The sequence below is a fragment of the Moschus berezovskii genome, chromosome 4, assembly GCF_049115385.1.
Source record: "Moschus berezovskii isolate FMDL1 chromosome 4, NW_MosBer_1.0, whole genome shotgun sequence".
NCBI lineage: Eukaryota > Metazoa > Chordata > Mammalia > Artiodactyla > Moschidae > Moschus > Moschus berezovskii.
The window spans coordinates 93,339,588-93,351,827 of record NC_142463.1 but is presented as its reverse complement, the minus strand read 5'-3'; the positions used below and the strand labels follow the sequence as shown (position 1 = coordinate 93,351,827).

General features: G+C 45.1%; 1 protein-coding gene across 1 annotated transcript; it reads right to left on the bottom strand.

Moving 5' to 3' along the window:
- Window positions 1–2,992: 2,992 nt before the first annotated feature.
- On the bottom strand, window positions 2,993–12,109 carry DCLRE1B (DNA cross-link repair 1B). Its single transcript, XM_055402620.2, has 4 exons — window positions 11,592–12,109; window positions 10,596–10,761; window positions 9,931–10,113; window positions 2,993–6,904 (listed from the first exon to the last, which is right to left on the bottom strand). The coding sequence occupies exons 1-4, from the start codon at window positions 11,778–11,780 to the stop codon at window positions 5,814–5,816; spliced, it is 1,629 nt and encodes a 542-aa protein (XP_055258595.2). The 5' UTR covers window positions 11,781–12,109; the 3' UTR covers window positions 2,993–5,813.
- Window positions 12,110–12,240: the final 131 nt, after the last annotated feature.

Here is a 12,240-nt window from a genome sequence, read left to right as displayed (position 1 = left end):
TTTTTCTTTAAAAATTTTTTAAATTTAATTATTTATTTAAAAAAATAAATAAAATGAAACCAGACAGTCTGATTGAATGATTTCTCCAGGAACATCCAGCTGCTCCAGTGCAGGCAAAGAGTAAATGGACATTATGGTTTATCCAGAACTGGAGTTTTTCAAGGCAAGGTTGAGTGAGAGAGAGAGAAAGGGAGTGATATTATAAAGATGGATTGTAGGATACAGTTCAGTCAAGGAAGGAAGTGAAGCTCAGAGAGGGCTCATGAACAGTGAAACATTGGCAGTGAGATACTTGAGCAAGTCAGCTGGAGAAAAGAGGGTTTAAATTTGAGACTTCAAATGTAGTATAACTTCTGGTAGTGACAGGGTGATAAGATAGAGGGAAATGAGGTCTTTGGAAATGACGAGGTCAGAGACTGAGACACCAGAATGTTGATATCATCTAGGGTGGTGACAGTGTTCTGAAGGAGGAACAGAACAAGTGGAGGTGTCGGGGGAGTAGCACTCAGAAAGCATGAAGCTCCCACCCCTTCCCACATACCTTGCCCTGTGCATTGCTTCCACCTGGCTGTTCCTGAGTTATATCCTTTTATAGTAAACTGATGATCTAGTCACCAGGAGTCTGGTTTCACCCTCATGCTTTGTTTCTACAGAGTCTGGTTAGTAGGGGGAGTGGGCTTGACCCAATCTTCACTTCTGAAAAGCACATCTTTCAGAGAGCACATTAAGGATGGGCCTGTAGCACTGGGGATGAACTTCATCCTCCACTCCCCAAAGTTACTAAAAATTGATGAGAGGAGTCAGGACTGGTTAGATAGCCCTAATGCAATAGTTTTCTTGTTTTTTTTAAATTTTTCACTGTGCTGGGTCTTCATTGCTGTGCGAGGGCTACTCTAATTGCGGTGCTTGGGCTTCTAATTGTGGTGGCTTCTCTTGTTGCGGAGCACAGGCTCTAGGCATGGGGGCTTTGGTAGTTGCAGCATGAGGTCTCAGTAGTTGTGGTGCAGGGGCTTAGTTCCCTCCACGTCATATGGAATCTTCCCAGACCAGGAATTGAACATGTGTCGCTAGCATTGGTAGGTGGATTCCTAATCACTGGACCACCAGGGAAGTCCCAATAGTGTTTTGATTATGTAAATATTGCAAGGGAAAAACTAACCCAAGGTGAGCCAGACGTTTTGTGTGATTGAAAGGTGATTCAGTAAGCTTTCTGTTTAGGAAAAAAAACCAAGCCCAAGATTCTGGGAGTTTTCTGTGATCTGGTGGGTCGGGGAGGTGTTCAAAGAGAAAGTTACCTAGGAATGAGATAGTCAAGGTGGAAGCGTATATCTAAATAAAAGCACTGTGACCAAAATAAAGACAAGCTTGGGGCTTCACTGGTGGCCTAGTGGTTGAGAATCTGCCTGCCAATGCAGGGAACACGGATTTGATCCCTGGTCTGGGAAGATACCACATGCCTCTGGGCAACTAAGCCTATGCGCCACCACTACTGAAGCCCACATGCCCCAGAGTCTGTACTCAACAACAGAAACCACTGCAATGAGAAGCCCATGCACCACGACAAAGATTAGCCCCTGTTCACTACAACCAGAGAAAATCCACTCTGAGAAAGCCCAGCCACGAAGACCTAGCACAGCCAAAAATAAATCATCTGAAAAAAAAAAAAAGGACAACATTCTGAGGATGAAAATCCCCCATGGGCAGTTGTAGACACAAATATTATGTAAGGGCAAGCAGAATCATTTTCTAGTGATGTAGATAGGCTATCCTACAGAAGAGAAAGGGGGAAGTGCCAAGAACTCAAGACAAAACAGCTTGTGGTGGTGGTACTTAGGGAGGGTGAGAGGTGGGAAGCAGGTAACAGACCAAGGGCTACTCACCAGTGATTGCATTGAAAATTCATGCACATACAGGGAACTATATTCAATATCCTTTGATAAACCACAATGGAAAAGAATATGAAAAAGAATGTATGTATAACTGAATCACTTTGTTGTACATTGGAAATACATTATAAATCAACTATACTTCAATAAAACAATTTTTTTAAATGTGTACATGGACCTCCAGATGGAATTTCTCCTATTTATGAACCACTCCAAGAATGCAGAGGGAACTGTCTCCTTAGGAGTGGACTTGAGATAGAGAACCCAGATCTAAATCCCTTTTCTTGAACAAGCAGACTCACTTATCTTCTATTGCCTACCACAAAGGGCAGTCTGGGTCATGTGTAAGAGATGGTTGCCCAAGGCCAATCAGGCAGATTTTCTTCCCTAAAGGGACTTAAATCACTGTCAGTCTCCTTGTGGAAAAGTACAAGTTTTCCCACAGATCATGAAGCAAATAACTAATTGATCTCTAGGGAACTTTCTTTCTCCCAGTAACTTGAAGCTTAATTGCAAGATCTTCACAGATCAATGGGGTCATCCTTTAGATTCTAAAAATAAATTGGCTTCTTAAAGATACATGCATTGCAGCATTTTTGTATGAGTGTTGAGAAATCAAATAGTACAACTGCCAATCTCTATTATAAGCCAGAAAATTTGATTTAGAATAGTATGGTGTCTTCCCATTGTTAATACACAGACATGCCACCAACAACTACATTTCTCAAAGGCCTTCACTTCTCACCCTCCCCCCACCATCTGAATTCATATAGATCCCGCTTCAAGGAATACGTGTGACACAGCATGTGCCAAGAGTGGACAAGTGTTCTCGTTGCTAGAAGATAACTCCCATCTAGGGGCCCTTGCACTGGAGACTACCTTATCTCTCCCAGCCACCTTCACATAGCACAGAAGTGACAGCTAGAGGCTCCCGGATGAAGTCTAAACCTTGCCCACATAGCTTAGTAAATATTTATTAAGTACTCAAGGTGATTTTCCACGTGTTGACATCTACCCTTGTAATAACATTATTTGAACTTAACGAGTCTTCGTGGTATTTTAAAATTTTATTTATTTTTAGCTGTGCTGGGTCTTCATTGCTGCCTATGGGCTTTTCTCTAGTTGCAGAGAGTCGGGGGTACTCTCTAGTTGTGTGCAGGCTTCTCATTGCAGTGGCTTCTCTTGTTGTGGAGCACGGGCTCAAGGGTCCACAGGCTTCAACAGTTGCAGCACACAGGCTCAGTTGTTGGGGCTCCTGGACTATAGAGCCCAGGCTCTATAGTTGCTTAGTTGCTCTGTGGCGTGTGGGATCTTCCTGGAGCAGGGATCAAACCCTTATCTCCTGCATTGGCAGGTGGATTCTTTACCACTGAGCCACCAGGGAAGCCCTTTCATAGTATTTTACTGCTATCCTCTTCTGCAGAAAAGGTACTAAGGAAGCTTTCTGGTGGGCAACTGGGCACCATTTGCATCAAGAACTTAAAACTGTTGGGATTAGCAGATGCAAACTACTATATAGAGAATGGATAAACAAGGTCCTACTGTACAGACTGGGAACCATATTCAACATCCTGTAGTAAACCATAATGGAAAAGAATGTGAAAAAGAATGTATATGTATGTATACATATGTATATATATGTATACGTATATATTTTTTCATATTCTTTTCCATTATATGTATATATATGTATAACTGAATCACTTTGCTGTACAGCAGAAGTTAACACATTGGAAATCAACTACACTTCAATAAATTAAAAAACCTTAAAACTGTTATCCCACTTTCAGCAATTTACTCAAAGAAAATAAACACATATGCCATGATATAGGCATAAGGATATTCATTGCAATATGTATAATTGTGAAAAAAAGAGCACACAAAATGATAAATAAGACAAATAGTTTAATTAAGGTATACCCATAATAGGGTATTATAAAACTATTAAAATGACATTTTATATAAGAAAGTGCTTAAGATATTAATAAAGTGAAATGCAGGATATAAAACTATACATAGTATTACCCCAATTTAGAAAAAATTGTATATTTAATATATTTGCACACACAGAAAAAGACTAGAAGACAACTGATCCACATAGAAGTTTGATTTTTTTCTTCTTTATATTTTATGACTTCCAAAGTTTTTTATCAGAGAATAATTTTTTTTAAGAACCATAGGCTAAGAGAACCAATATTTGAAATACCCATCACGTGGAAGGCACTGAGCTAGGAATCTGACCAATCATCTAAGCTCCATAGCAGTCAGGACAGGTCAGGTAGCCCTAGTGGTAAAGAACCCGCCTGTCAATGCAGGAGACATGAGAGATGTGGGTTTGATCCCTGGTTCAGGAAGATCCCCTGGAGACGGAAATGGCAACCCACTCCAGTATTCTTATCTGGGAAATCCCATGGACAGGTGCTACAGTCTGTGGGGTTGCAAAGAGTCAGACGCGACCAAGCACACACACACACAAGCATCTCAATGCCTGGTTTACAGATGAGAAACTGAGGCTCTGTTATGGAAGAGTGGAATCTCTATTTGCCCAGGTGCCTTGGACTCATGCCCAGGACAGTACCCACGTCCCCTGCTGCCCCACATGCCTCACCAGTATGGTTCCTAGTAGGCCCATGGGAGGGTTGCAGTGAAGGTCACTGACAAAACAGAACTGTGTACAGCTTGCTCTAGAGAAAGGCCTTATTTTGCTTTCTAAACTCTTCATATCTTCCTCCAGAAGTAGACAATTTCCTCCCCCCTGGAAAAGAAACACAGGCCTCTTCGTTGGGAAGGTCTGAGCTCCACTGTGAAACAGTTTTTAATCCATGTGTCCAGCTCCACATGCCTGCGCCCTCTGAGACCATGATATCTGCTGTCTTGCTTATTGGTTTGGCATTTTGTCAGGCTGTGAGCAGAAGGACAGGGCAGAACGTCACACCCCCACCCCTTCCACCAGCTGGCTTCTTGGTCTCTGTCCTGGATACTAAAACCAACAGGCTGTGTCCTCTGGCTCTCAACCTGAGGAAGGGGGAGGGGAGATACAGAGTGGAAGGGGGGACAGCAAATATCCCAGCTATGTGACCAATCAGGACTACCTGGCAGTATATTTTGCCAAACAGGGAGGCCCATTCTAAACCTCAGCCTAATTGTCGGCTGAGTTCCAGATACTGCCTTGGTGAGGGGCGTCCAGTCCCCCCAGCTGGCTCTCTTCCAGGTAGGTCCCCAGGGACACTAACTGCAAACTCTCATGGAGGAGAGGTGGAATTTTTCTCCACTTTTCTAAGGACGTTCATCACTTCCTGTTCCCTCCCTGAGGCAGACAGGAAGTGACTTAGATGGGGTCAGTGACATTCAGGACTGGAGCATGCTGCCTGGGTCACCGCTCTATCTTCCTGCACCACAGTTCCTGAATTAAAGAACAAAACTACCTAGGGGTGTTTATCTAGGAAGAGACAGAAGGGGACATGGGGAATGACACATGACATGCAAAACAGTGGGAATAAACTGGTCCTTTCTGAAAAGACCCTTCATCTCTCTCTGCAGTCACAAAAGGGGACTACATGTTCAAAAAGGTTACAGAAATATGTGGTTAAACAAAGTTAAATAGATTAAGTTCCTATAGGACTTCTCAGAACCTTTAAGTGCTCACAAATACTGTAAAGGTATTATAATGGGAAGTGTTTCTTAAACACCAATTAGAGAACTAAGGATTCCATAAGCACCAGGAGTCCAATGAACACACCTTGCGAAGTGTTACAGGGTGGGCCTGTAACACAGAAAAGTAAGGCCCCAAATAAGCCATCTGCCACTATCTTCAAAAGTACAGTAGGGCCGTGGAACTGCCATTTGTTAGTGGTGGAAATACAAAGAGTACTAACTTTGAAAATAAACAACTCTTGATGAACTTAAAAAAAAAAGTGCAGAGTTGGATCAAACAAGGTTGTCATTCTGTACTCTCCCATCTGTACTCAAGAGTTTATGGTATTTTTCCACTTGCTGGTCGAAGACCCTGGAAGAAAATCCTGTCTGGATAAAGTCCACTGGAGTCAGAAGGTATTTGAGTGCCAGGCCCCTGAACTCAGGAGCGAGAAGAGGGGCAGCCTCACTGCTGGGAGACAGGGGAGAATCCTGACCCATCCAGGCTCTCCGGTTCTCTGTGGCTGCTGAGGCCACACTGTCTCCCATGGGTACCAAGTAGGGCCCTACACCAACTTCCTCCCCAGTTTCCAGAGAAAGAAATTTCTCATTTGTAGACCTTAAGTGCACCGGAAAACCCGAAGGGGTAGTTAATACAGTTACCATCTTCTGGGACTCAGAGGAAGGGACTTCCCCCTCCCATTCTTGGCTGCAAACATCTAGGAACGACTGCTTCTTGATTTGCAAAGGATGGTGGGAAGGCTGCTTCTCAAGCTCCCCAGCCAGGTTCTCATTCTTGGTCGTCTTTGAGTCCCTGTCAGCTTGAGAGTGATCAGCATCTTCCTCAAGGGATTCAAACACGACACCCTGGGTTCTCAGTCTCTTGAGCTTCCTTTCTAAAAACAGCCAGAGAAAACTTGGATTTCTGGAGGAGGAACTCATGTATTGCTTTACAGAGTCTGGAATCAGGGGCACAGAGAGCCTGGGGCTCAAGCTGTCCTGAAAGTAGTCCGTACAGGGTTGTCGCCGGACAATGGGCACCACCTGGCAAGGTTTTAGTGCTGCAACAAAGACACGGAGCTCCGTGTAGGAGGAATGGTCAGAGTAAGGGATGACGTGGATATTCGGGTGGGAGCGGTAGATCTTCCGGCTGGTGGGGAGGATGGCAATGGTAGGGTGGGTCTGGTTCCAACGCAGCATGGCGGAATGGCAGATCTCCATGTGGTCTACAGCATGGATGCGGCCAGCCTTCTCCTCCACTGTGAACACATCTGCCAGGCCCAGCAGCTGTACCAACTCCAGGCGCCGAGGACTCAGTACCACCCAGGTCTGAAACTCCAGGGCCAGCCGCTCCAGCAGTGACTCTTTTCCCAGGCTGTAGAGTCCTGAATAATGTTAAAGAGATTGGGGAAACTAACAAAGGAAGACAATGAAGCTGTGTTACTGTAGTCGTTGTTCAGTTGCTAAATCATATCCAACTCTTTTGTGACACCTCATGGACTGTAGCCCGCCAGGCTCCTCTGTCCATGGGATTTCCCAGGCAAGAATCCTGGAGTGGGTAGCCATTTCTTCCTCCAGGGGATCTTCCTGACACAGGGACTGAACCTGCGTCTCCTGCACTGGCAGGTGGATTCTTTACCACTGAGCCACCAGAGAAGCCACAATGAAGCTATGTGCTTAGTCACTCAGTCGTGTCTGACTCTTTGTGACCCCAAGGACTGTAGTCCACCAGGCTCCTCTGTCCATGGAGGATTCTCCAGACAAGAATACAGGAGTGGGTTGCCATGCCCTCCTTAATGAAGCTATGGGGGAATCCTAATAAGTCAACCAAGTGTTTAATAAAAATACACAAAGTTAATGGGACTATCCCCTGTTTGTGTATCAGGAAGGAGGTGCACATGAGCTAGGTATATGGAGGATGCGGCTTCCCAGGTGGCTCAGTGGTAAAGAGTCCACCTGCCAATCTAGGAGATGCAGGCAGTTGGGACAATCCCCTGGAGGAGGAAATGGCACCCCACTCCAGTATTCCTGCCTGGAGAATCCCATAGATAGAGGAGCCTGGCGGGCTACAGTCCACAGGGTCATAGAGGGTGGGATGGGACTGAGCACACATGGAGGATGGGGTAGGGAAGAATTTTACAGAGTGCACTCATTCATTCAGCTCAGCAAAGGAACGCACCTACCAAGTGTTTAGCACTGTGAAAACAAACAATCTCAGCCCTCAGGGAGTGTAATCTACACGAGGATCCAGAAAAAATGCATGTTAGAGACATGCACACAGTATTATGGGGCACAGAGAAGTATTTTCCAGTTGATGGAGTTAGGGAAAGTTTCCTGAAAACAAACACTTAGCTGAGTCCTAAATGATGGGTCCAAGTTAATCTGACAAGGGAAGGGGATAGTAGAGAACATTTTAACAGAGGTCATTTCGGTGTTTCCAAGGTAGAAAGAAATGGGTAAGAAAGGACACTAGAGAGGTGAGCAAGGGCCATATAACAGGGGGCTTTGCATGTACTGCTACGGGAGCTTGGATTTAATTCTGTTAAGTGAAGGTGAGTCACGGAGGAGTTAGAAGCAGGAAAATGGCTAATTGAAATCACAGGATCAGAACAGGGTTTTAGAAAAAAATAGTGGCAGCAATGTTATTTGAAAGCCCGGACAAGACTATATTGAAAGCAGAAGTACCAGTTAGAAGGTCCAGATAGTACTTAGAAAGAAATGGAGGCCTGAATTTGGCTAATGCTTATGGTAACAGATATAGTAGATGCTATTTAAGCAGTTGTTCACAGACCTTTTCTGAAGGTGTATTTCAAGTCTACAGTCAGACTGTGACTTCCTTTAAAGAATCTGTATTTCCTTTATATCCACTTTATTCCTCATCATGGTTCAAAATCTCACTCATTGGGCACAAGTGTGGCTGATTTCTCTCTCCCTATCCCCCTCACTCTTTTTAAAAAGAAACCTATTCTAGGCCCTTTACTACTAGACTTTAAACCCTCATATTTTATTCCTTTTTCTATTCCCACTGCTTATCAGAATATTTGACACATAGTACAGGCTTATTGTATATCTGAAAGATTAATCAAGCCCTTCTGTAGTACCCTCCTAGCCAGCTATGCTCTTCTAGGAAAAATTCTGTGTTAAAAACTCCAAGAAGACTTAGGACTGGTATTTCTTCATGAAGTCAAGCAATCCTGAAAGAGAGTATCTCTCCATCAATTTGGTGTCACTCTGGAAGGTATACAGTTTGTTTTCAATGCCTCTGTTTAAGCCTATTTTGAAACTCCTTTCAAAGTTGGGGCATATCCTTTTAAAATATTCATCATGGTGGCAAACCTTCCTTTTGTGGATTTATTACAATTTTGGAAACAATCAAAAAATGTCATTTGGCTTCCCTGGAGGTCCAGTGGCTAAGACTCCATGCTCCCAATGCAGGGGGCCTGGGTTCAATCCTTAGTCAGGGAAGCAGATCTCACATGCCACAGCTAAGACCCATCACAGCTAAATAAATTAAAATTTTTTAAAAAGGTATTTGGAATTAAATCTATTACATTAAAAAGAAAACAACTGATTTTCATAAACTATCTCAAAAGGCAATTCCAAGAATCCCAAAATGTTTTGTACTGTTGTAGAACTACAAAAGTACAAGCAGACAGTTGCAATTTCAATGTGTCTAACTGTAAACATAACACTCACTTGAGTATCTACATTCTGATAAACTGCATTCACTTTCTAACAAATATTTATCAAATTCCTCTATCAGGCATTAATCTAGGCATCTGGCATATATCCGTAAGTGAAACAAAGAGCCTGTTTATTGTGAAATTTCCATTCTAGCAGGGTGAGACAGATAATAAGAACTAAATACAATAAATACGTAAACTATGGAATACATTATAAGGTGATTACTGCAGTAGTGTCCCTCTCCTACTGAAAACCCTTCAATAGCTTTTTGACCTGAGAGCAATGGTTGCATTTAGGATCAAGTTCAAATTGGCTTACAGGCACTTCAGTCCCTCCTGCCTTTCCAGCCTCCTCAACCACTATGCGCCTGTCACATGGCTTCTTCTCTGTTCCACAAACACATAAGACTTCTTCCCACCTCCAACCATGCTCTCAAGGAATAAATGCGTGTGTGGCAGAAGTGGGGCTAGGCAATCAACAATAAGCAACAGCACAGGAAAACATAAAGTATGTGGGAAGCTGAGTGCCATGAAAACATGAAAAAGTTGAACTGGCTTAGGGGATCTGGGGTTGGGAATGTGGGAGCAGAGATGTACTTTTAAATAATAAGGTCAGGGTAGATTTCATGGAGAAAAGGAGAGCTGCACAAAGATATGAAAGATGTGAGAACCCCCAAAGAACCTAGATTCACTAGTTCCATGAGTGAGAGAAAAAGGAAAACCCTCACCAATTTTTATGTTATGTTGTGGGTGCTTTCGAATAAGCTCAACAATCTGGCAGGCAGCTTCTTCTTGGGAAGGAAGAACCAGGTCTGGGTTGCAATTGGTATTGTCTAGGTATAAGGTATGAATCTGCTTCCCCAGTCTCAGGGCTGGCTCCCTCAGCATGGATGGTGTATACCGAAAATCACCTGGGAAAAAAATATGGGATGCATAGTCACAGACAAAACGTAGAAGATAAGCCTCTCCCAATTCCAACAGCAGATGGGCATTTGCCTATTGGCATCTTGGAAAACACTAGAGTCTAGCAGTGATCTAATGTAGCAGAGTTTCTTTGTGGAAATGTCTCCATCATGCTCCTGCATTTTCAGTACTCTTTGCAAAGTCTGTACCCTTAAAGAATGAAAAATCAATAGAGAAAGGGTCATTGTGCTCATGTGATATGAAGCTAGGAGGCCTCCAGGCTTCTACTATGAATCAAGGCTACTCAACAAAAGTAATGTTGGGAATTTCCTGGCAGTCCAGTGGTTAGAGTTCAGTGCTTTCATTGCTGGCAGGACTGGTTCAATCCCAAGTTGGGGACCTAAGATCTTGAAAACCATGGGGCTTGGTCAAAAGAAAAAAAAGTAGTGTCTAGGCTGGGAAAGTGGGAAGGACCCCTCTGGAAGCCCACCTGTGTAGAGGATGGTTCCAAAGTATCCTTCAAAGAGAAACATGACAGAGCCGGGGCAGTGATTGGCATCCAAGAGGGTGACCGTCATGGTCTCTCGCCCAACTTCATCTAGAGGCAGGACGTGGCTCTCACCAACCTCCAGGGCTCGGATCCACTGCTTAGATACCTGAAGAAACAGCAGGTCGTCCCAGGAAACACAGAAGCCCCTCCCTGATACCTCCCTGGATCAGAAGCTGTGATAGGGATCACAGTCCTCTCTTCCTCCTCCCTCTCTCTACCCCATCCTTCCTACAAGGCTAAATTAATAGTTCAGAAAGCAAGTCTACTCAGCCATTCCTCACCAAACCATAATAATCCCTTGTAGTGCTGTGCACAGTCACTCAGTCGTGGCCAACTCTTTGCTACCCCATGGACTGTAGCCCACTAGGTTCCCCTGTCCATGGAATTCTCCAGGCAAGAATACTGGAGTGTGTTGCCACGCCCTTCTCCAGGGGATTTTCCAGACCCCGGGATCGGACCCAGGTCTCCCGAACTGCAGGCGGATTCTTTCCCGTCTGAGCCACCAGGGAAGACCTTGGGGGGTGCCTGTTAAAAAAAAATTCCAGCCAGATTTCCAGGACCTGCATCAGCTATGTCTACTGATTGAAATGCGGGAGGAGGGAGGCACTGGAGAATCTATTTACTCAGAACATTACATGAATTCTTAGGAGCCAAGTTTGGAAAACACTGGCCTAGCTTATGTGAAAAGGTAGGAACAGTTTGCTTGACAGGCCTAGAAGTCCTCCCCAGTTTTATCGCTGAAACATCCCAAGCCGGCCAGTTGGAAACCACTCTTGTTCTGGGTTTAATATATGCATTTCTGGCTTCCCCAAAACTATCACTTTTGCAAAAATGAGTTCTCCTGGCCACAACTCTATGACTCCAAGACTGACAGATCGGAAGGCCCCACCCAGATGCCAGGACTAATTCTCCAAGGCCGACTCCAGCCCCCCATACCTGTAGGTGACGGTGCAAGAGGTAAGCCGTGACTGGGGAGCAGTAGAGGGGCCGGGCCCAGGTGCTAGTCAGACCCACGGTGTGGTCCGAGTGCATGTGGGTCAGGAAGAAGAGTCGGGCGGAGCCAGCCCGGCGCAGGCTCCAAAAGTCCACAGCGATGGGCGTATGAGGGATCAAGACCCCGTTCATGGTGGCGGGGTTCGAGTCACCAGTGGGTTCTTCATGGGAACAGAGTTCCTATGTGAGGCTCCTACCATGCCGCCCTGAAGAAAAACATGCTCGGGCAAGAACAGGGCTAGAGACCGTAAGGAAAAGCCAGCCCAGTGAGGGAATGAATGGCTAGACTGGGCAGAAGGAAGGAAGTGACCTTGCTCGTAGGAGTTTGGTGGAATCTCAAACGGCAGAAGGCGCGCAACCGAGCGCCACTCCCCCGAACGCGCAGGACCAGGGACCGAAGCCCGAAACTCAAAGCGCGCGCTGCTGGGCGGAGACAGGCAGAAGCAGCCAACTTCCGATTGCCCGCAGCAGCTCCACCGGACGGAGCCGCGCGGCTGCGCCGGGAGGTGAGAGGTTGGGGGAAGGGCACCCAAAGGTCGGGATCCTGGCTGCGCTCGGCGCTCACTGGGGAGAGGGTGATTGGCAGCTGCTC

Bases quoted from the DNA above. Each gene is read 5' to 3' on its own strand.
- DCLRE1B (XM_055402620.2), bottom strand. From the start codon at position 11,780: ATGAACGGGGTCTTGATCCCTCATACGCCCATCGCTGTGGACTTTTGG. The intron at 10,762-11,591 runs GTATGGGGGGCT...CTGTTTCTTCAG, and splicing joins TCTTGCACCGTCACCTACAG to GTATCTAAGCAGTGGATCCG. The intron at 6,905-9,930 runs GTGAGGGTTTTC...AACATTATTCAG, and splicing joins ACAACATAACATAAAAATTG to GACTCTACAGCCTGGGAAAA.